Source organism: Geotrypetes seraphini, chromosome 17 (genome assembly GCF_902459505.1).
Source record: "Geotrypetes seraphini chromosome 17, aGeoSer1.1, whole genome shotgun sequence".
In the NCBI taxonomy this organism is placed as follows: Eukaryota; Metazoa; Chordata; class Amphibia; order Gymnophiona; family Dermophiidae; genus Geotrypetes; species Geotrypetes seraphini.
In genome coordinates, this window is record NC_047100.1 from 16,063,631 (window position 1) to 16,087,628 (window position 23,998).

Here is a 23,998-nt window from a genome sequence, read left to right on the forward strand (position 1 = left end):
AAACTGGCTCCATTTGTAGAATCCGGCTCTTAGTGTCTCTAGACTACCAGGGAACTCCAGGGTGAGCCCTGATGGGAAAGGTGGGTGAAGCATTGGGATGGGGACAAGAAAGGTGCCTGTGGGGTCTTCATTGGGAGAGGATTAAAGGACCATTGCTATTCCACTGCTCCATTCTACATTATCCCTGAAATATCCACACCCCACTAGCTAATGGCTACCATGCAGTAAAATCTATACTTGCTGCTTAATGAAGCTTAGGAAACAACCTCTTAGCTTCCATTAATCGGTGCTTTATAAGTTACTGAGGTCATAAGAAAGAAATATATTGACTAGGAAGTGTTCCATTCATTTCTTTCAAGTTCTATATATGCTAGAATAATGTAAGTTATAGATGATAAAATGGGAATTCCCTTAACATGTTTAAATGCCCAACATATTAATATTTAATATTGTTTAAAATTCACATATTTTTAGATAGAAAGGCATATTCTGATAATTATCCATTAATATGCCACTAACTGTGGGTCTGTCATACAGTGCAATATGCTAATTTTTACTAATAACTCCCTTAGATGTTTGCAAAAATGGGTCAATTCGCAATCTCTTACCACAGGATCTAGCACATTCTATTCTGAGATATTACGAGGGTGAATCAAAAATTAAAGGCATTTGTTAAATTAAGCGATAATCTTAACAGAGCTAGTAAAATGCAACATATTTACTCGTACATTGCCTGTTGGATAGTTCATCCATGCACAGTGCAGCACTCAACCTTTAGGTCGTGTGGCAGCCACAAGGTCAGAAACATGGACACTCCGTTGCAAGATTGCACCATCGAACACCGCGCAGTAGTGCATTTTCTTTGGGCACAGGGAGATTCACCGTCGGATACTGACTCAGAATGGACATAGAACATGAATCAATGAAAGGTCTGAGAGTAGGTAAAAAGGTTTGAAGTGAGAACAGGTGTAACCGATGAAGGTCGTTCTGGTCACCCAACATCATCACACACACACACACGAGTACTTTGACAGGGTGGATGCCTTGATTAGAGAAGACTGACGGATAACAGTGCCTCAGTTGGCTGCAAATTTGGATACCAGCTATGTATCTGCATTTACCATAATGCATGATGATGGGATACAGGAAAGTCTGCTCATGATGGGTTCCCAAAGAGCTTACTGATCTGTGTGGCGGTTGCATCCCAGTTCCTGAGATGGTATGAAGAAGATCCGAGTATTCTGGAGAGAACTTCACCAGTGACAAGATAAGGGTGTATCATTACGACCCGGAGAGCAAAAGACAAAACATTGAATGGAGAAGTCCGTCTTCTCCAGTGAAGACGAAATTCAAATGGCCTTCCTCCCAAAAACATCATGTTAACCTTCTTTAAGGATACGAAGGGGCTTATTCTAGCTCCTTTCCAAGAACATGGGCAAATCGTGAAAATTACTGTGCATTGCTGCAAAATGAACTTAAACTTGCAATTCACAGCAAAAGAAGAATGTTGTCCAAAATAGTCTTGCTACACCATGAGAATGCACGTCCTCATACAGCAGCAGCAACAGAAGAGACAGTTCAACAGCTTAGGTTTGAACATCTTCTACATTCTCCTTACCACCCAGATCTGGTGTCTAGCGATTATCACATCAGTCCACTGAAGGAGACGCTGCAAGGTCGTAGATTCACCTCTGATGATGAAGTAAAGGAAGCAGTGCTCACCTGGCGTCGGGAGTAGCCGAAAAACCTCTTCTCTGCAGGCTAGTTGAACGATACAACAAATGCATCATCTTGCATGGGGACTATGTAGAATAGCGATATGTTCAATTGCTCACAGTTCCTTCTATTAAATCCATTAAATGTATTTTGCCTTTACTTTTTGATTTACCCTCATATATTGTAAAATCTTTTCTTATCTACTTTTATGAATATTTTCCCCCGAGCTCTCTCTAGTACCCCAGTTCAAACATTATATCAAATTGAGATTTTCAGCTGCCATTTGTAAGAATGAAAGAGCACAATAAAACAGAAATATCCCTCATGTAATATAAAGTCAAACTAATTAAAGAGCAGGGCTATATAAGTTATTAGTAAAGTACCGCTTTCATCCACCAAGATGCTTAGTAATGGCAAAGATTCTAATTTAGATAACATAACTGACAGTTACAGTACAAGAGTTCATAGAAGAAATACCAAAAAAACTGGGCTGACACCATCATAACATGTTTACAAAGTGCTTTTCTAAATTGTTCCATTTATGGAATGCAAATACTGTACAGGTATGACACAGGTTCACTTGTATGAAGTGCAAGATTTCTGTCAAACGGTGCTTTCTATCTGTTTATCATTTTCACAAGAGTTTATTTGCTCCATTTGTTCACAGTCCACACTGACTTCACTAGTGTCCATGCTACAGTCTGACATGCTGTCTGAATGGTCCATTTGCTCTGACTTTGTCTCATGCTGTAATTCTGTGCTCACATTTGTAGAAATGAGAAAATGCCCTTCTGAATACAATGTGCCAACCTCTCCTGCTGAACACAAGACGGCTTCTTTGGCCTGTCGAACACAGTTAAGCCACTGTTGTTTGTTGAAAGTGTCACTGGCTTGCAAAGAATGAGACTGACTTTGAGATCCACTTCTGAAGCTCACTCTGAAGAAATTTTTAACTGCAAGAACCAAAAGATGACATTAATGGTTTCTGAATATTTAGTTTTGGTATGCAATGTTGATGGAGATTTATCACATTACTTCATGACACTACTCTTAAACTATTACTTCAGTGGTAAGTATTTCTCTAGTAACTCATAGAATGGTTTTAGAAAACTTGCCTGGGTCAATTTGATGACTGCAGCTGGTGTTGTATGCTGCTATTAAGGAGAACTTGTTTAATTTCTAAATATGGCTGGTACCAGTGATGGTCAACTGGTGTGTCCAATAGATGGGAGGTGTGTCACAAAATTTGGTGCAGACAGCAAACCTCTGGTTCCTTTATAACCATCACTGCCTGCAAGCTGGGAAGACCAACAATCCTGAGAGTCAGGTTCTTGAAATCCCTGTAACTGGTCCCTACTTCGTTTTCCTACTACCCCCAATAATAATTGCTGCCTCCAGGCCCAACTGAACATGTTACTGGTCTGCTATCCATGGATTCTGTTTGCTAGTTTATGAGTGAATATGTGCAGGTTTTTATGTTCCTTCACGAAATCTAGCAGTGGAAGGATTTTGTGTTGCTATTATTAAGATGACACTAGAATTTGAATATATGTTTATTTGTTTTGTAGTATGACAAATGAAAATTCTGGGACGGATGTGTAGAATACAGAGCTTTTTGATATGGGGTAAGTAAATTCACCTAAATTCATACTAAATTCATAATTAAACAACAAAATATTTAGGTGTACTTTGTTCAGCTGTGATTTTTAGAGGGTAGGGTGGTATGGAAATTATGGGGAGAGGACCTGCTTCTAGCTGAATATTAGCTGGGACCTGCATAAGATCTACCAGATATTCAATGCCAGTGCCTGGACATGGTCTGGCATTTAATAGCGGGGCCTAATTTGGCTGGTGGACAAAAAAAAAAAAAAATGCTGACTGAAATCAGCTGAATATTGACTGGAAAATTTCTACCTGAGACAATGGAAGGCTAAGGGGGGCCCTTTTTCAAAAGCTAAGCATGTGCTATATGCTGCACAGCTTATTTATCCCTTTGGACCACTAATGCCCATTTGCCTGTATTGGCTTTAGTAAAGGACCCTTATGTGATTTGCCCAAGATCACAAGGTTGCAGCAATGAAAGATTTGAACCGTACTTTCCTGGTTGTCAGCCTACTGCTGTAATTACTACACTATTATTCCTCCATAATGCTATTACTACTAGAGAATGACACGGTGACAAAATTCATCACCGTCCCCGTCCCCGCGGATAACCGCGGGAAATAATCCCATGTCATTTTCTAGTGTCTATTTCAACCTCAGTCCTTCTACACCAGCATTCTTCAAAGCAAAGCTTGAGGGTCAATGGTTGTGGCCATTCATACTCTGATTCTTCCCTCTCTCCTTAAAGAATGACATAAGAACATAAAGAACATAAGCATTGCCTCTGCCAGGTCAGACCAGGGGTCCATCGGGCCCGGCAGTCCGCTCCCACGGCGGCCCCCCAGGTCCATGACCTGTAAGTGTTCCCTACCTAACCTAAAATGTCCATACCCTGTTCGCTCAATGTCCTGTAAGGTAAACCTTTATCTGTACCCTGTTATCCCCTTCGCTTCCAGGAAGTCATCCAGTCCCTTTTTGAACCCCAGAATTGTACTCTGTCTTATCACCTCTCCGACATGAAGATGGTTTCCCGCGGTTATCCGCGGGGACGGTGATTAATTTTGTCACTGTGTCATTCTCTAATTACTACTACTAGGACCAGTGCTATTTAACTTATTTATAAATTATCTGGAAATTGGAATGACGAGTGAGATGATTAAATTTGCAGATGACACTTAAAACTGTTCAAAGTTGTTAAAACGCATGCGGATTGTGAAAAATAGCAGGTGAACCTTAGGAAATTGGAAGACTGGGCATCCAAATGGCAGATGAAATTTAATGTGGACAAATGCAAAGTGATTCACATTGGGAAGAATAACCTGAATCACAGCTACCAGATGCTAGGATCCACCTTGGGGATTAGCACCCAAGAAAGGGATCTGGAGTGTCATCATAGACAATACAAGGAAACCTTCTGCCCAATGTGCGGTGGCGGCCAAAAAAGCAAACAGAATGCTAGGAATTATAAAAAAAAGGGATGGTTAACAAGACTAAGAATGTTATAATGCCCCTGTATCGCTTCATGGTGCGACCTCATCTGGAATATTTTATTCAATTCTGGTCTCCTTATCTCAAGAAAGATATAGTGGCGCTAGAAAAGGTTCAAAGAAGAGCAACCAAGATGGTAAAGGGGATGAAACTCCTCTCGTATGAGGAAAGACTAAAACAGTTAGGGCTCTTCAGCTTGGAAAAGAGAAGGCTGAGGGGAGATATGATTGAAGTCTACAAAATTCTGAGTGGGGTAGAATGGGTACAAGTGGACCGAATTTTCACTCCGTCAAAAAATACAAAGACTAGGGGACGCTCGATAAAGTTACAGGGAAATACTTTTAAATAGGAGGAAATTTTTTTTTCACTCAGAGAATAGTTAAGCTCTGGAACGTGTTGCCAGAGGTTGTGGTAAGAGCGGATAGCGTAGCTGGTTTTAAGAAAGGTTTGGACAAGTTCCTGGAGGAAAAGTCCATAGTCTGCTATTGAGAAAGACATGGGGGAAGTGAAAGCTTGCCCTGGATCGGTAGCATGGAATATTGCTACTCCTTGGGTTTTGGTCAGGTGCTAGTGACCTGGATTGGCCACTGTGAGAATGGGATACTGGGCTTGATGGACCATTGGTCTGACCCAGTAAGGCTATTCTTATGTTCTTATTACTATTTACCATTTAGTGCTGAAAAGCATATGTAGTGCTGTACATAAATGTAATAGATGGTCCCTGCTCTGAAGAGCTTACAATCTAATTTGGACAGGCAGGACATATAGGGGTTCAGGAGTTTCTTGCAGAGAGAATGATAGGATGGACATAGGTATCTTATGGTGAGTGGGAGTTAGGAGTTGAAAGCAGCCTAAAAAAGGGGGCTTTTTAGCTTGGATTCAAATCCTGCTAAAGACAGAGCCTGGCGTAATGACTCAAGCAGTCTGTTCCAGGCATACTGTGCAACAAGGCAGAAGGGACGGAGTCTGGAGTTGGCAGTGGAGGAAAAAGGTACAGATAAGAGGGACAGAGTTCACAGGGGGGGGGGGGAGCATGGGGGGAGATAACTGAGGAGAGATTGAGGGGCTGCAGAGTGAATGCACTTGTCAGAGGAGTTTGAACTGTATTGGAAATGGATGGGGAGCCAATGAAGTAAGTTCAGGAGAGGAGTAATGTGAGTATGGTGGCTCTGGCAGAATATAAGTCATGTAGCAGAATTTGGAATGGACTGAAGGGGAGAGAGATGGTTGAGTGGAAAACCTGAGAGAAGCAAGTTGCAGTAGTCTAAGGAACAGGTGATGAGCGTGTGAATAAGGGTTTTAGTAGTATGCTGGGAAAGGAGAGGTTGGATTTTGGTAATATTATAGAAGAAGCAACTAATTTAGCAGTTTGTTGAATCTGAGCAAAGAAGGAAAGAGAGGAGTCAAAGATGACCCTGAGTTTGTGAGCTGACAAGACAGGGAGAAGGAGAGAGTTGTTCACAGAAATAGAAAATGGGGGGGGGGGGAGGTAGCTTTATTTAGCCATATTCAGTTTTAGATGGCAGTGCGACATCCAGGCGGCAATATCAGACAGGCAGACTGAGATCGGGCCTGGATTCCTGTAGAGATATCTGGTGTAGAGAGGTAGATCTGGAAGTCATCAGCATAGAAATGATACTGAAAACCATGGGAGGAGATCAGTACACTGAGGGAGGGAGTATAAAGGGAGAAAAGGAGAGGTCCACCGATAGTGGGAAAGCAGTAGAGGAGGGTCCACCATTGCATACACTGAAAGTGTCTGGACATGGCCTGGAAAGAAAACCAGGAGAGAACAGAACCCTCAAATTACACTGAGGACAGCATATCGAGGAGTAAATGGGGATCAGAAGCATCAGCCAGCGCCAGTGCCTCTCCTCTCCGCACATCTCTGCCAGCACCCCCCACTAGCGGCTCAGGGCCCTTCTGGAAGGCCTTCACGCATGGGATACCTCGAGCCACAGCAGCTACGTTTAGTGTAGCACAGCTCAACAAAGTTTGCGGGACATTGCTGTTAACCAAACATTTTGGGTACAAATTAATTGGGATCATAAAAATTTAATTGCTACAGCCTATCATTTGTTGGTGGGAAAATGTAATATAAAGGAATATATTAGAAAATATGGGGAATATAAATCATAGAAAATCTGTTTTCATACTTCTTTCATTATTGCTGAAGGCACCACGTAGAGAGCCACCTAATCGCACCTCTCCATCTTGTAAATCCTCTAGTACAAGATCTTTCACTGGAATAGGCTGTCGGTACAGCTGGTAGCAGAGCTGCTCATTTTGAGTAATAGCCCGAGTAATGACCAGCACTTCTTGGAACAGGAAAACATGCAATTTCTGTTATGGAGAGAAAAAAAAAGTTAACATGTAAAACGAAAACAAATAAGTCTTTAAGGGTTTTTTTTAAAACAGATTATCACATAATGGTATTCAGAGAATCTACTGAGAAGCTAGTTCCCTTTGTTATATGGAGGGTAAAGATGTAGTCTCTGCTTCACCAATAATTACTGAAGTGGCTCAGCTCCAGCAGTGTGTTTGAGCCACAGAAGAAAATGTGCTGAAAAGCCTGTTTATTTGGAGCTAGGATACTGATCACAAGAACCAGTAGAGAGGAAAGTGAACAATATTTCTGCTAAATCTCCCCTGACCCCCTCCTATTCTTAGGCGGGTATAGTTACATCAGAATTATTCTGGGAGGCAGAACTATTACTATTTGTATCTCTGTTGGCTGTTATCCCTTATTGGATTTGTTCCTTGCTAGCATCAATAAAAATTGTTTGAAACAAACAAAAAAAAGACAAAATGAGAGTACATACCCAGCTGGTATCTAAAACCAGCATCACCAGCCAAGCCAGGTGGCAACTAAAAAACTGAATTTAAGATTAGAGAAGGCAGTGCTCTACTATTAAATCAAAGGAGACATAACTCCATCCAATATGGACAAAAACAAAATAATCATCTTTACCATTACATTCCTAAAGATGGCAGTGCTCCCCAATCAGAGACAGCAGCAAGCTGCTTGTACTGAAATCCATAGTCTTTTAGAGGCGTCATAGGGCAAGGCATCCAAATGTATTATAAAAGCCAAAAACCCCAATAAAAATTAATAAAAAATTATCAAATTATACTGAGTATCATGTAGGAAATGCTTAGAAAGTGTAAAAAAAAACTTTAAAAAAATTTGACCTCTGGGAGCTTAAAAATATTGTGAAAACAATTTAAAAAAAAAAACAGTCTCAAAAGTAAACAAAAACCTCATAACCTGAATTATATCGCTCTGGAGAGCCAGAATCACTAATCAAAAAATGTGGAAAACCAGTATAAAAAATGCATTTAAATATGACAATTTTAAATCCACAATTTGATATCATTGCATAATTTGCACAAAATTAGTCTATAGACAATCTCAAAAAACCCATAGACTATTCCCATAAAAATTAAATAAGAGAATATACTGTATTTTCACGCATATAACACGCGCGTTATACACGGTTTTTACAAACCGTGCATAACCTTGCGTGTTATACGCGTGAGCGCGTTTTACAAATTTTTTTTTACATAGTTCCCCCCCCCCCCGACGTCCGATTCACCCCCCCGCAGGACCGCTCGCACCCCCACCCCAAAGGACCGCTCGCACGCACCCGCACCCCCACCCCAAAGGACCGCTCACACGCATTCCCACCCGCACCCCCACCCTGAAGGACCGCTCGCACCCCCACAGCCTCCCGACCACCCCCCTCATCATGTAGAAGCTCCTACCGGTGTCCTGCTGCTTCCTCTTGGCGGTCCCGGCCCTTCTGTGCGCCCTGCATCTGCGCTGCTTCGTCTTCCGGCGGTCCCGCCCTTTCTGACGTCTGACGTCAGAGAAAGGGTGGGACCGCCGGAAGACGAAGCAGCGCAGACGCAGGGCTCACAGTAGGGCCGGGACCGCCAAGAGGAAGCAGCAGGACACCGGTAGGAGCTTCTACATGATGAGGGGGGAGGTCAGGAGGCTGTGAGGGTGCGAGCGGTCCTTCAGGGTGGGGGTGCGGGTGCAGGTGGGAGTGCGTGTGAGCGGTCCTTCGGGGTGGGGGTGCGAGCTGTCCTGTGGGGGGGGTGAATCGGACGTCGGGGGGGGGCATCAGGCTTTCAGGGTGGGGACAGGACTTCAAGGGGGAGAGGAGAGTCGAGGCGGGGGAAAGGAGAGTCGGGGTGGCCAGAGGAGAGTCGGGACGGGCGAATGGAGAGTTGGGCGGCGACGGGAGAGTCGGGGCAGCATGCGCGGTATACGGGTGTGCGCGGTATATACATTTTTTTTTTACATATATGTCGGTTTCCCGCGCGCTATACCCGTGTGCGCGTTTTACACGGGTGCACGTTATCTACGTGAAAATACGGTAAGCTGCTGCTAATGAAATAAATAATGCAAAACTGAATACCTCCCCCCCATTTTATCAAGCCACTCTGCCAAGCAGTGTGAGTTAAATGCTGAGCCACTCATTTTATTCCTATGGGCAGCTCAGCATTTAGTTCACACTGCTCAGCAGCACAGCTTGAAAAAAAGTTTAGGATTTTTTTTTTTTAGTTCTTTTACACTTTATTAGCATTTTTAGGTGATTCCCAGCATAATTTGATGGTTTTTAATTCATTTTTATTGGGAGGAGGTTGCCTTTTTTAAAATACATTTTTGTTCCTTGTTTTTTGACCCCTATAACCTAGCATATAAGGCTATGGAAATTCTATAAGAGACACCTAAATTTAGGCATTTAACTTAACCTCCCCCTTTTTTTTTTTTTTACAAAACCACACAAACGGATTTAGCACCAGCCGGCGCGTTGAATGCTCTGCGCTGCTCCGACACTCAGAGTTCCTATGAGCATCTAGCACTAAAAACTGCTTTTGCAGCCCTTGCGTGGGCAAAACATGGTCTGAGGGGGGGGGGTTTGTATGTGTTCTGTGTCTCCACAACCATAAACTGACTTTGATTACTTCACTTCGGTTGATCTGCTGTTTTGACTACCATCTTGGATTTTGCAGACCACCTGCCCTGTTGTTTTCAGGGACCCTCGTTGCTGATCCCCAAGACTGGTTTGAGAATCACTGATTTCATTCAATTGTACATAACTGATAGAGCACCTTAGTAGCATAGAACATAGACATTTAAGTATATTACCGGCCATATCGAGATGGAAGAAGAGATTCTCTTTCTCAAAGGACCCTCAGCCACAAGAGGGCATCTGCTCAAACTCAGGGGCGGGAAATTTCATGGCGACACCAGGAAATATTTATTCACCGAGAGAGTGGTTGATCCTTGGAACGAGCTCCCGGTGCAGGTGATCGAGGCAAACAGCGTGCAAGAATTTAAGAGCAAATGGGATGCCCATGTGGGATCCCTTAGAGGGTTAAGCAAAGGGAACCTGTCACCAGGAGTGCGATCCCTAGGATAGTAGACTTGGGGGTGGGTCAGTAGAGTGGGCAGACCTGATGGGCTATGGCCTTTATCTTCTATGTTTCTATGTTTATAAGACATTGGAAAACTTGAGTTTAATTCTTCACTCTGGTATTAACAGTGACTGAGCAAATAGCTTTAATTCCCTATGCTAAAATGTAAAATTTTAAGTACTCTAAGACAATAATATTGTATGCATGTGCAGTGTTATACAAAATAACAATTGGTCCCTTTTACTAAAGCATAGAGCGTGAACTAAATTCTAAGCAGCCCATAGGTATATAATGGATTTCTTATCATTTAACGCAGACTGTTTTACTAAGCTTTAGTAAAAGGGCCCCTATATAAATAATAACTTAACCAAAATCACTCATTCAAAGGATTCTGTGGTGTACCTTGTAGCTATCAGAGGCATTCTTTCAGAAAAGCCATTGTAGAATATGTACAAATACCCACTGACAATATATCTGAATTAAAATTTAGGGGGGGTTATCAATGTGAGTTACCGTTAAAGACAGGTTATACACTAACTTGTACTATTTTAATACTTGCCCCATTTTTATGCAATTAGACCTAGTTACTACTATCCCAGGCTAACAATAAAATAACCTGGCTTAAAGGAAACTCACATTGATAAAAATGATAGTAAGAATAAAGGGGGATGGGGGGAGCTAAGTGTCAGAGCAAGCCTATACTTCTTAACAGAGATCTAAACAAGAATTCAGCAATGTTTTATCATTTCTATAGCGCTACTAGCCGAATGCAGAAAGATTCAGCAAAATAAGAAAGAAGGCTTTATCCATTGAACATTTAATTAATTTTGGATAGGCGAAAGATTTTTGATATAAAAATTGTTGTTTTCTATTTTGTGAGCATAGTGGGTTTTTGGCTTCAGCAATATTGAATTTGTATTTATTGATTGATTGCAACTGTTTTGTGTTCTAGTAGGTTGCTCTTTTGACATTGCCTCTCAAGTCTTCAGCAAGATTGTTTTTCAGCTAGTAGGTTTTCGGTAAACCAAGGCAAGAGATTGGTAGTTCTTACGTTGCGGCGGTGTAGTAGGCTATTGCATCCAGTTGTGGTTTTTTTTCATGTGTGTTGTTCCAATAGTAAGCATTGTAGTAGGATTGTTTGAAGACATGTTCAATAATTTGGAGGCTATTTCAGAATTGGTTTCTGTTTATCCTGTCTTGTTAGTATTTTTTTTATTGGTATCCTTAGAAGATGTACTTCCCATGCCTCTTCCAGTGTAGTTTCTAAAGTTTTGAATTCTGTTTGCACTGACCTCTGAATTGAAAGTTTGTTGAGAAAACCTTAATATTTAAAGAAGAAGGGCTGACCCTCTTTCAATGTCTATGCAGAGCAGAAAGACATTATCATAACGGAAATAGAAAAAAAATATTTAAAGAAAATGACAGAGTAAAACAAACAACACTGAAGTATCAACTTCTTACCAATCCTCTGTTGTTCTTCAGTTCACCGTGACAGCATAGTACTCGACAGTTATCAATCAATGGATCTTTTTGGCCATCTTCAAGATAAACAAGTCTTTCCTTGTAATACTGACATTCAGATTCACCTGTCTTTATGTTGATTTCTGCCACTATCCCCTGGACAATGTTAATCTGGGAAGACAGCATGAAAATAAAATAAAATATCTAGTTATATAGTTAGTAATATTATTTAAAAAGAGTTAATCAAGTTGCATATTTTACAGCTGGTAGATGATATTATGTCTACAATTATAAAACTACTGAAGTGTTAAAAAAGTAAGATGGAGATACTGATGGAGACAGCCAATGAATTTTCGACCAGATTTACTAGAATATCCTGTTAGCTAATTGATAGCATACCAAAGTTTGTTCTAATACACTACTTTAGTTACTAGGCTCATAAATTTAGGCAAATTAATGGCAGGCCTAAACTGAAAGAAAACAAGGTAAAAGGAACAGAAACTCCACGTAAAAACCAACAAAGAGAGAACAAGTGGGGAGTGGGATATAACACATCAACCTTGGGACAAACAATCTTTTATTTCCATAAATTCAAAATAGATACAGAAACACATGAATAAAACCATGTATACAAGCTCTGTGAGTGTGATGTCTTTATTTAGAGGATCCAGTCGATGACCCAACACAGTCCGTATTTCGGGCCCCAGATGGAGGCCTGGCTCAGGAGTGTGTCTACTGGTCTGAAAAGAATATACCACTAGGTGTCAACTCCAGTGCTGGAAATACGAATATAAGAAGTCTTTAAAAAGACTGAGAGCACATACCAGGCTCTAGAAAATAAATATGCAAGGCTCATGGAAAAACCAAAGGATGAAATCAACAAGGAGACCATGTCGGGTCCTCTAAATAAGGACATCACACTCACAGGACTTGAATACATGTTTTTGTTCATGTGTTTCTGTATCTATTTTGAATTTATGGAAATAAAAGATTGTTTGTCCCAAGGTTGACATGTTCTATCACACTCCCTACTTGTTCTCTCTTTGTAGGCCTAAACTGGAAAGCATAACTTAGGCTCCTAAGCTAAGTTTGTGATTATTATTATTAGGTATTTATATACCGCCTATCAAGGTTATCTAAACGGTTTACAATCAGGTACTCAATCATTTTCCCTATCAATCCTAGTGGGCTCACAATCTATCTAACGTACCTGGGGCAATGGAGGATTGAGTGACTTGCCCAACCGAAAGTTATGCTCATAAGTTTGGTTGAAAATAGGGCACAATTTAGGAGGTATATAAGCAAGGGTTATTTTTAAGTTTGCTTGTTTTTGCTTCAAAACCATAACAGGTTCATCCCCAATCTATCTATCTCATCATTTCACATTTCCAGGCACAACTTGTACATGTAGTGCCTACTTGTTCACTTTCCCATCCTTGAAGGGCTCTATCTACGAAAGATTCCTCGATAGAACATTATCATTCCAAGCATGCAAATGGAATAAATGTTTAACCAACTTTATCTCAAACATTTTTTTCTTAACAAACTTTTAGGAAGTCAATCAAAACTTATCTCTTTGATGAATTTCTCCGATTACATTTCTGCCTTAATGTACATCTAAAACATTTTCAGGAAAAATTTGATTAATCTTACCAAGCTAATGTAATTTTGTAAGTTTTTTTGTAATATTGCTGTCTGTATATAGTCTCATCCTCTGTAAACTGCTCTGAACTGCTTGTGATATTGCGGTATATAAAAGTAAAGTTATTATTATTATTTAGAAGTTCAGCATTTTGTGAATATCAGGCCCTAATGTTATCCAAACAAAAATGGTCTGTTTACATAAATCTAGCTAGATTTTATCCAGATAATAAGTAGCTGGGCTAGAGAGGAGCATTGGAGGGGAAGACAGAAACACTCCATTTAGATGCGATATTAAGGTTTCAAAGTTGGTGGCTGAAATATATACAACCTGTGCTATGTAGATGATACAACACTCATCATCAGAGCAAAGAAGACATGCTTTATCTACTGAGAAAAGTCAAAGCCGAAAGTCATAACATGGGATTAGAACTGAACATAAACAAGACGAAGATCATGAACAAGAAAAATGATGAAGATTTTGAGCTTGAAGGTGATAGAAGCTGTAAAAGATTTTAATCTCCTGGGCTCTTTCATAAACCAAAAAGTAACTAGCATGGAAGAAATACTCTGCAAAATAGCACTTGGTCACTCTTCAATGAAGGCTCTTGACAAAGTATTCAAAAGCAAGGAAATAACACTCTAAACAAAGATCAGACTTGCCCACGCACTCATTTTCTCAGTGGTCAATTATGGAAGCTGGACACTATAGAAACAAGACAGAAAGAAGAATGACTGACTCATTTGAGCTTTGGTGCTGAAGAAGGATTTTATGCATACCATGGATTACCAGAAGAACTAACAAATCGCGATTCTAGAAGAGATCAAACTGACTATGTCATTCAAAGTCAAAATGATGAAGTTACGACTGTCTTATTTTAGTCACACTGTCAGAAGAGAAAGATTATTTGAGAAGTACATCATGCTTGCGATGATTGAAGGAACCAGGTGAAGAGGGTGACCTGTAATCAGAAGGCTGAACACATTGAAAACAACTATCAGAATGATGCTGGAGGACCTTCCCAGACTAGCTCAAAACCAATTTCTTTTTAAATCTGTAATTCATCAAGTTACTAGGACTTAAACACGAGTCGATGGCACCTAACACATTAAGGCATGAAACAGATAAATTTACCCATTTAAGATGAGAAGTTATCAAACATGGGCTTCTATTAAAGATGTATTATTTTGCCAGTTGTTAGTAATTACATCTCATTATGTAAAATGACACAGCTAAAACAGCACAAGTTAGTGGTAAAATAACACATCTTTAATAGAAGCCCACATTGATATATTCGCCCTCTAAGTGTGAAGAGTTTGTCTCTGGTAACCAGAGCTGAGATTGTGCCTTATTCCACCAATGCCTAAGAGCCAGCCTCAACATTGATGTCACAATGGCTTGATTGCCCAATACTTAGTTCACTTTAACACCGTCGCTAAACTGTACCGACGGTTTAGCCTGCATGCATTTCAGTGGCGGATTATCAAAATGGATTATGTCTTTAGTGAGCTTTCTAGCAGTGTCCGACAACAACATGCAAATGGGCTCTTCAACACTGAAATGAGCCCTCTGGTGGATTCTTAAAAAAATGCCGAGCCATTTTCTAAAAGCGGTGTTGGCTTTTGGCGACAAAAATAAGCAATGGGTCCAGGGGTGCCAGTACAGGCATTGCAGTGTCAGAGACTGCTAGAAAGTCATGTTGTGAAGCAGCGGGAGAGATGCCCATTCTCTCCAACTGCATCACAACACCCCTCCCCTGCAGTTGCGGTGACACCCCCCCCCAGCGGGAGAGATGCCATTTCTCTCCCACCTCAAACAACCCCCCCACACCCCACAGCAGGAGTGATACCCACTCTCCCCCGCCACAAACAACCCCCCTGCAGTGGCGAACCCCCCCTTGCAGCAGGAGAGATGCTGATTCTCTCCCGCCACAAATAATTTTCCCCCCCAACGGGAGAGATGCCCACTCTCTCCTGCCACAAACAACCCCCCCCCTCACGGCGGGCCAATCAGAGCCTCAGGATGCACCGGGGAGGGGAAGGACCATTTTGAGGCATCGGGCCAGCTGGGTGGAGGGAATCAGTGTCCCTCCGGTAAGACATCTACATGGAGGTAAAGGGGGGGGCATTGGAGGCAGGAGGAGAGAGTGGGCATCTCTCCCGCTGCAGGGGGGTTGCTTGTTGGTTGGAGGCAGCAGATATTGAACATTTCTCCCACTGTTGTTTTTTTTTTTGGGGGGGGGGGTTCTTTTCGCGTTTTTTCTGCGCTGTGAGTCTTCACTACTCTCCGCCAACATCATTTACATGAGCATTTTTTTGAGAATGACTCGTTTTTAATTCGCTAGCAGAACGGCTGTGTTAGCAGACTGTCGCTTTTTAACACAGTTTTTTTAGAATCCTGGCCTGAGAAGGCATTAGTTTATTTCCTTAGGTTATAAAAAGAAACTTGTTTGAGAATTGTGTTCTCTGTATTGCCCTTGAACTGAAGAACCGGTATGCTGTTCTAGAAGTGGAGGAGATGAGCGCATCCCAAGGAGAGGAAGGACCAAAGCTTGAGATCAAAAAAAATTACTGGATCCGTGACTACTAGGAGGCATAAGGTAGTGGTAGTTGGCGATTCCCTTCTGAGGGGTACAGAAGCGTCCATCTGCAGACCAGACATGTTGTCACAAGAGGTATGCTGTCTACCTGGTGCCAAAATTCAAGATGTTACGGAGAGCATGCCGAAACTCATCAAGCCTGATGACTACTATCTGATGCTGCTCATCCATATTGGCACTAACGATACTGCCAAGTACCCCTGCGAACGTGTCAAAAGTGACTTTGGCTGGGAGAGAAGGTGAACCAGTCAGGTGCGCAGGTGGTATTCTCGTCCATCCTTTCTGTAGAGGGTAAAGGCCAGGGCAGAGAAACTTGCATCCTGGAGATAAAAGCGTGGCTACATGGATGGTGTCATTGAGAGCGTTTTGGCTTCCTGGACCATGGGATGATTTTCCAAGGCCTGCTGAGCAGAGATGGTGTGCATCTATCAAAGAAGGGAAGAAGTGTCTTTGCCGGCAGGCTGGCTAATCTACCGAAGAGGGCTTTAAACTAGAAGTGATGGGGCAGGGTAATCAAAGCTCCCAGGTGAGTGTAAGCCCTCAGGTAAGTAAATCACTGAATACCTCTACATGGATGGGAAAAGGGGGCAATGTCTGGAAAGCAGTAAATACTAATGCTCGAAGTATTGGAAACAAGATTCTGGATCTTGAAGCTGTGATGGAAGAAGAGGAGTTGGATATAGTGGTGATCACAGAGAAGTGGTTTATGGAGAACCATGACTGGGATGTAGTTATACCGGGCTATGATCTGTTCAGGAAAGACAGGGTAGGAAGAAAAGGAGAGGGAGTAGCATTATATGTTAAAGATCAAATTAAAGCCACACAATTGTAGGATCTGCAGGGCAAGGAAGAGGCACTGTGGATCAATTTGGAAAGTGGGAATGATGAATATTATTTACAAAGGTGTGATATACAGGCCTCCTTCACGACGGAAGAAGTAGATAGAGATTTAATAGTAGACATTCAGAATATATCTAAAAAAGGGGAAGTCTTGCTAATAGGTGATTTTAACATGCCGGATATTGATTGGGGTATCCCTCTTGTGGGGTCTTCTAGAAGTAGGGAGATCCTGGGTTCTCTACAAGAAGCACTGTTCCAGCAGTTGGTAATGGAACCCACGCAGGATGAGGTCATACTGGACTTAGTGCTTACAAATGGGGAAAGTGTTTCTGATGTTACAGTGGGTGATCATCTGGCATCCAGTGATCACTGCATGGTACGGTTTAATATTAAGATGGATATAGAGAGGGCTCATTCAAAAGCAAAGGTTCTAGACTTTAAAAAAACTAACTTTGTTCAGATGGAGGTTTACGTCAAGGAATTGTCTGGGTGGGAATGTCTGGAAGGAGTGGAAATGCAATGGGAAAAACTGAAAGGAGCGATTGTAAGAGCAACAAACCTTTTTGTGAGGCAAGTAAGTAAAAGTAAGAGGAAAAGAAGGCCGCTTTGGTTCTCTAAAATAGTAGCTGATAAGGTAAGGAGAGGTTAGCTTTCATAAACTAAAAAAGATCGCAGAAAGAGGAAGACAGGCAAAAATATCTGGAAAAGTTAAGAGAGGCTGGTCTTGTAGTCAGGAAAGCAAAGATGCAAATGGAAGAAAAAATGGCTGACACATGGTAAAACGGGAAGACAAGATATTTTTTAGATACATTAGTGATAGGAAGAAGTGCAAAAGTGGTATTGTAAGACTCAAGGTGAAGGGGAGGAATATGTAGAAGCTAATAAAGAAAAGGCCGAATTGCTTAACAAATATTTCTGTTCTGTGTTCACGGCTGAAGCGCCAGGAGCAGGACCACAGAAGACAAACGTGAATAGGGATGGAGGAGTAATAGACCCTGATCAATTTTCAGAGGGTTGTGTTCATGAGGAGCTAGCAAAATAAAGGTAGACCAAGCGATGGGGCCGGATGGTGTACATCTGAGGGTGCTGAAGGAACTTAGAGAAGTTCTGGTAGCTCCGATGACTGACCTTTTCAATGAGTCTCTAGAGTCGGAAGTGGTACCAGAGGACTGGAGAAGGGCGGATGTGGTCCCTCTCCACAAAAGTGGAAGTAAGGAAGAAGTAGGGAATTACAGGCTGGTAAGTTCGACTTCTGTGGTAAGCAAATTAATGGAAACACTTTTAAAACAGAGAATGGTCAAGTTTCTGGAATGGATTACAACGTGGATTCACTAGAGGTAGGTCTTGTCAGACAAATCTGATCAATTTCTTTGACTGGGTGACCAGAGAATTGGATAGAGGATGTGCACTAGATGTGGTGTATTTAGATTTTAGCAAAGCCTTTGACAGTGTTCCACGCAGACGTCTAATAAATAAACTGAGTGCCCTTGGAATGGGTCCCAAAGTGATGGGCTGGGTCAGGAACTGTTGAGTGGAAGGCGACAGAGGTAGTGATCAATGGAGATTGCTCTGAAGAAAGGGATGTTACCAGTGGTGTGCCTCAAGGTTTCTGTTCTTGGGCCTGTTCTTTTTAAAATTTTATAAATGATGTTGCTGAAGGGTTGTCGGGTAAGATTTGCCTCTTTGTGGATAATACCAAAATCTGCAATAGAGTAGACACGCCGGATGGTGTGAATAACATGAAGATAGACCTAGATAAAGCTTGAATAATGGTCTGAAATTTGGAGGCTAAAATTTAATGCTAAGAAATGCAAGGCTAGGCATTTGGGCTGCAAAAACCAGAGGGAACGGTACAGTTTAGGGGGTGAAGAACTTATGTGCACGATGGAAGAGCGGGACTTGGGTGTGATTGTATGTGATGATCTTAAGGTGGCCAAACAGGTTGAAAAGGTGACGGCGAAAGCTAGAAGGATGCTAGGTTGCACAGGGAGAGGTATGGCCAGTAGGAAAAAGAAGGTATTGATGCCTCCGTGTAAGACTGATGAGACCTCATTTAGAATATTATGTACAATTCTGGAGGCCGCACCTTCAAAAAGATATAAAAAGGATGGAGTCGGTCCAGAGGAAGACTACTAAAATGGTGTGTGGTCTTAATGATAAGGCGTATGGGGACAGACTTAATAAAGATCTCAATCTGTATACTTTGGAGGAAAGGCGGTAGGAGGTAGATATGATAGTCATTTAAATACCTACGTAATATAAATGTGCATGAGTCGAGTCACTTTCATTTGAAAGGAAGCTCTGCAATGAGAGGCCATAGGATGAAGTTAAGAGGCGATAGGCTCCTGAGTAATCTGAGGAAATACTTTTTTATGGAAAGGGTGGTAGATGCGTGGAAGTGTCTCCCGGAAAAGGTGGTGGAAACAGAGACTGTGTCTGAATTCAAGACTGCCTGGATAGGCGTGTGGGATCTCTCAGAGAGACAAAGAGATAACGGTTGCTGTGGATGGGCAGACTAGATGGGCCATTTGGCCTTTATCTGCCCTCATGTTTCTATGTTTCTACCATGCTGGCTAAAAACCAATCCCAGTATTTTTATTTTTTTTGCAATATTTCTAAATAAGGAAATACATTTTTAAATTAAAATTACTACAATGCATTACACTTTGGTGTCTCTACTGTGCAACATATTCCCAATTTTCTATGGTTAGTTTTTATGCATATCCCCTTGGTTAATGTGTTTTTCCAATGTACATATAACTGAGCCTATATATTAAAAGCAATATTCACATCAAAAGATTACTAAAAAGGGAAGTGATCAAATAATATCCCAAATGGATGCCATATAGAAGGAATACTTTTGTGTCAATGCTCATCATTAGAGAAATGGTGCTAAGCAACTCACAGCCACGGGCTGACCCAACCCTGGATTTGGAATGCCAGGGCATGCATAGCTCCCAGCAATGAATAGCCAGGTATATGTTAACCTGGAAGTTAACCGGGCAGTGGCCAATATTCACACTGGTGTCTGGTTAACTCAGAACATAATCTCCCCTCCTTTACTACACGTAGCACAGGTTTTAGCGGCGGTAACTGCTCCAACGCCCATAGGAATTCTATGAGTGTCGGAGAAGTTACCGCCACTGCCGGCACTAAAACCCGCACTATGCGTTAGTAAAGGAGGGGAAAAGTTAAGGAAGTTTTATTCCTGTCTTTGTGCACTTAGCTAGTTAGCAGACCGAACATCATCATTAACTGGATAAGTTGTAGCTCAGACCAAATTTTGTCCCCGGACTGTCCCTAACCTAGCTGGTTAGGGAATGGTCGGTTGGTGGAGATATTCAGTGGCACGGCCTGGTTAAGTGCCTATGAATATCAGCTGCTGGCCAAGTCAGCAAGGTTTAATCAGGCAGAATCCTCTCCTGCCCAGTTAAACCCCTTTAAATATTGGGCCTCATATGTTTATTTACCCATCAGGATTCTTTTTTCTTTTATTAATACAAAATATTTCATGTCTCTTATTCAAAGAATGCACAATGCTTGAAAAACTCAATAATTTAAGTGGCAAAAGCCCATTTTTATCATGTGCTATATTATTAAAACAGTCTTCCCTTTAAAAAGGGATCCAGCATCACAACTTGATGATGACACTAACTCTGCCTTCATGAAGGGGTATGCGAAGAAATACAATTTGAACAGTATTGGATTGGATTCAAAACTCAGGCATTCCGCCATATTTTTAAGATTGGCGTACACTTCCCATGTGCTAAAAAATAGATTTTATGTTTTAGCACGGGGACATCTTTGAGGGCAGAGAGTAGGCATGCTAATCTGTTAGCGTAGCTACATTGACATGCACGAACCAATTAGCATGTGATTAGCATGGGAGCTCTTACTATTTTAGGTGGCGTTAAGGGCCACATGCTCATTTGGTTATTAGCTTGTGACCATTAATTTAAAAAATGCAACCATTTTACAGCTGCACTATAAAAGTGGCCTCAGCACACAGAAATCCCACTTCCTAAAAATGGTGCAGGCCACTTTTTAGCACAGCTGAGTGAAGGGCTCCTAATTATTATTGATTAGGATTTATATGCCCCCTTTTTGAAAAAATTCATCCAAGGCAGCAGATAGCAGAGTAGGCATGGGTCTGAGTGCTTACAGCTTCTTCCAAGTGTTGCTGGTCTGAGTGATCATTTGGGGTGTGTCTCAGTATTTCTTTTAGCAGCAAAGGGTATTTCACCAGCCGACTTCTTGGGATGTCTAGGAAGTTCCACAGATCTAGCTTCCGACTGAAAGGAGACAGTAGGCAGCGCTGCAGGAAGTCCTGCACTCTGTGGTCCTGCTTCTTGTGGTCCAGCAGTGCTTTAGCTGCCACCTGGTTGCTGCAGTAGCTGTCATAGGAGTTCAAACACGGCAACTAAGAAAAAGAAACAAAATACTGGCATCACAACTTGAAGTGTAGTTGTCTGTTGTACAAAACTATTTTTGGCGTCCTTTTTGAAGATGGGCTACTAATTAATAAAACTAAAATCTTGCTTTTTCAGTAAATGAGAATAAATGTAGAGATTCTGTTTTATCCACCTCAGTCATACGTGTTTGTTAGTCTCAGGGCTAACCTAGAGGAACGTAAGGTCAAAGGCAAATCACCCAGGGTAGACCTTCCTTACCATGAAACTGATGATGGGAGGAGGTTCCCCTGGAGACTGAGAAGACAGGAAAAGGGGACTTCTCCACACTATCAGTCCTTACTGTCCCATCAAATCTCACTGCATCCCACATCCCTAATCCTCAATACCCCCCCCAACAAATCTCAGTGCCTGTATCCCTAACTAAAAGGCTGCATCTCTGCTTCTTGCATCAGCAGGAAAGTGGGGTCTTTAGTATTTATAACTCCTCTAGCTGTCAACAGTAGCTATTCTTCCCATGACATTCAAATCAGTTGTTTAATGGTAGAGTAGGGAGAAAACCAGTGGCAGGAGGAGTGGGTTGAAAGTGCTGGCGCTTCCAGCCCTGCTCTCCCATTGACCAAATTGCAAAGAACGATACTTCTTACCTTCTTTGCTCCAATGAAACGTAGTAAGCAACTGTTCATTGCTGCACGAGAGCTTACAACATTGGAAAGGAGCAGCAGCAACATGAAAGGGAATGCAGCCTAATGGCATTTTGCTGAACATGGGGCATAGAACCCTGCATGGTTCAAGTTCAAGTTCTATTAGGATTTTACATACCGCCTATCAAGGTTATCTAAGCGGTTTTACAGTCAGGTACTCAAGCATTTCCCCTATCTGTCCCGGTGGGCTCACAATCTATCTAACGTACCTGGGGCTATGGAGGATTAAGTGACTTGCCCAGGATCACAAGGAGCAGCGCGGGATTTGAACCCACAACCCCAGGGTGCTGAGGCTGTAGCTTCAACCACTGCACCACACACTCTGCCTCTCCCCCAAGGTTAGCCTTAAATAATCTTTTCACTCACTAGATACCTAGAAATCACCAGATTAATGTAGGATGATGGTGGAGCAAAGGCAAGTGTAAGTTCCAGGAACATCATGCAGTATAATGATGCCCTGTGAAGGGCAATTCTATAAACTAGGCAGGGTGCCTCCGCACTATTCTGTAACAGCACACCTAAGTTGCATAGTGCGTAAATGCAAGGGTTGTATAGATGGGCAGGGCACCAACTTACACATGTCGCTTACAGAATACTGTCAAATGTGTATCTCTGTCACATTTAAGCACCTGCAGTTATGCCTATGGCATACACATGTTAGACATATCAATACTGAATTATGCCAGGATTCTAGAATGGAATCTGGGCATCCAGATGTTATAGAATAGGCTCTCACTGCAGGTCCTCAGGGAGTCTACATGGAGGTGTCAGTTGTTCAATTGCCCCTATAGTGGGCAACTTTCTAACTCTTTACCTAGGTAAATAATAAACCACTAATAAATTGGCTTATTTGCCCTCTTCAAAAAGGTATAGTGAATCTATGTATTAGGAATGTGCTGACAAGAAAAAAATCGGAAAAGTTAATGGCATTTCCTATTTAATTTCATTGTTGAAATGTAACGAAAGAAAAATAAACAAGATGTTCATTTTTTAAAACAGAGCCACCATTGTTAAATATGCTCCCTCATAGGCCTTCAGAGTCTTCTTCCCCTCCCACCCCCACTCCCGCTCCTCTTTCATGCACAAAAGTTCTTCACCCTCTAAACTGTACCATTCCCTCGGGTTTTTGAAGCCCAAAATGCATGATCTTGCATTGCTTAGCAATAAATCTTAGCTCACAAATTTCAGACCATTCTTCAAGCTTTGCTGGGTCCTTCCTCACACCTCAGGGGTGTCTACTCTATTGCAGATTTTGGTATCACTCTGACTCCACTATATCTCAGGCAGGGATGTACCCACAGGGCGGGCCTGGTCCGCCCACCCAGAAGTGAAGGACTCTGGATAGTCTTTCTCCAGATCTCCAACAATGGTTCCTACACACTGCCAATAGCTGATCTGGTAGCCTTCCCTCTAACGTTGTTTGCATTTTGCGTCCGAGGGAAGGCTTCCAGGTCAGCTGCCGGCAGCCTGTAGGAACTGCTGCTGGCAACCTGTAGAAAAACATATAAGAAGAAATGCTGCACGAGTCTTCCATTTCCTGTTTTTCCAAGCACTGGAAGCTTTCTTCTTTTCCCAACAAAGAAACAAATTAGCAGTTACTGACAGACACAGACTAGGTAAAAATACTCTGCCCATAGCATTGCCCAGTCCTTCCTTGTGCAATTAATCTCCCATTCTCATATTGCCAAAGTGCCATGGTAACTAAAGAGCTCTGAAATCCTATTTTCACACTTGATGAGTTTCCTTGTTTCTTGAAGAACCCCTCTCCACCAATGATTTGTCAGGTCTTTGGGACTAGGGCAACATCAATGTTACCTTGAAGCACTAAACAGCCTTCCCACAGATAGAAGCCTCAATTCTATATAAGGATGCCCGCATTTATCGAATGCTGTCAATTTTGTGGTTAAGTGCATAATTATGCACCCAACTGACAGCAAAACACCTAAGCACTTTTCTGTAACAGTGTGTGTAAATGGCATAGAATGTAAATATAAAGGGGGTGTCCACATGGGTAGACCATGGGAGGGGCAAAGGCAGGGTTGCCATTTATAAAACTTTTTCCACATGGTAAATGGGTTTTATAAAATTGTGCAACCACATATGCGCAAAT

At 41.9% G+C, this 23,998-nt stretch overlaps 1 protein-coding gene across 2 annotated transcripts in view; it reads right to left on the reverse strand.

The window, feature by feature from the left end:
* Nucleotides 1–2,117: 2,117 nt before the first annotated feature.
* ARHGEF3 (Rho guanine nucleotide exchange factor 3) overlaps nucleotides 2,118–23,998 on the reverse strand; it is a 208,846-nt gene continuing 186,965 nt past the window's right edge. For both annotated transcript variants that reach the window (XM_033926553.1, XM_033926555.1), the window contains 4 exons: nucleotides 20,938–21,195; nucleotides 11,695–11,865; nucleotides 6,963–7,149; nucleotides 2,118–2,669 (listed from right to left, as the gene is read on the reverse strand). In XM_033926553.1, coding sequence (XP_033782444.1) covers nucleotides 2,320–2,669; nucleotides 6,963–7,149; nucleotides 11,695–11,865; nucleotides 20,938–21,195 — 966 coding nt within the window. In that variant the 3' untranslated portion in view covers nucleotides 2,118–2,319. The remainder of the gene's footprint in view (nucleotides 2,670–6,962; nucleotides 7,150–11,694; nucleotides 11,866–20,937; nucleotides 21,196–23,998) is intronic.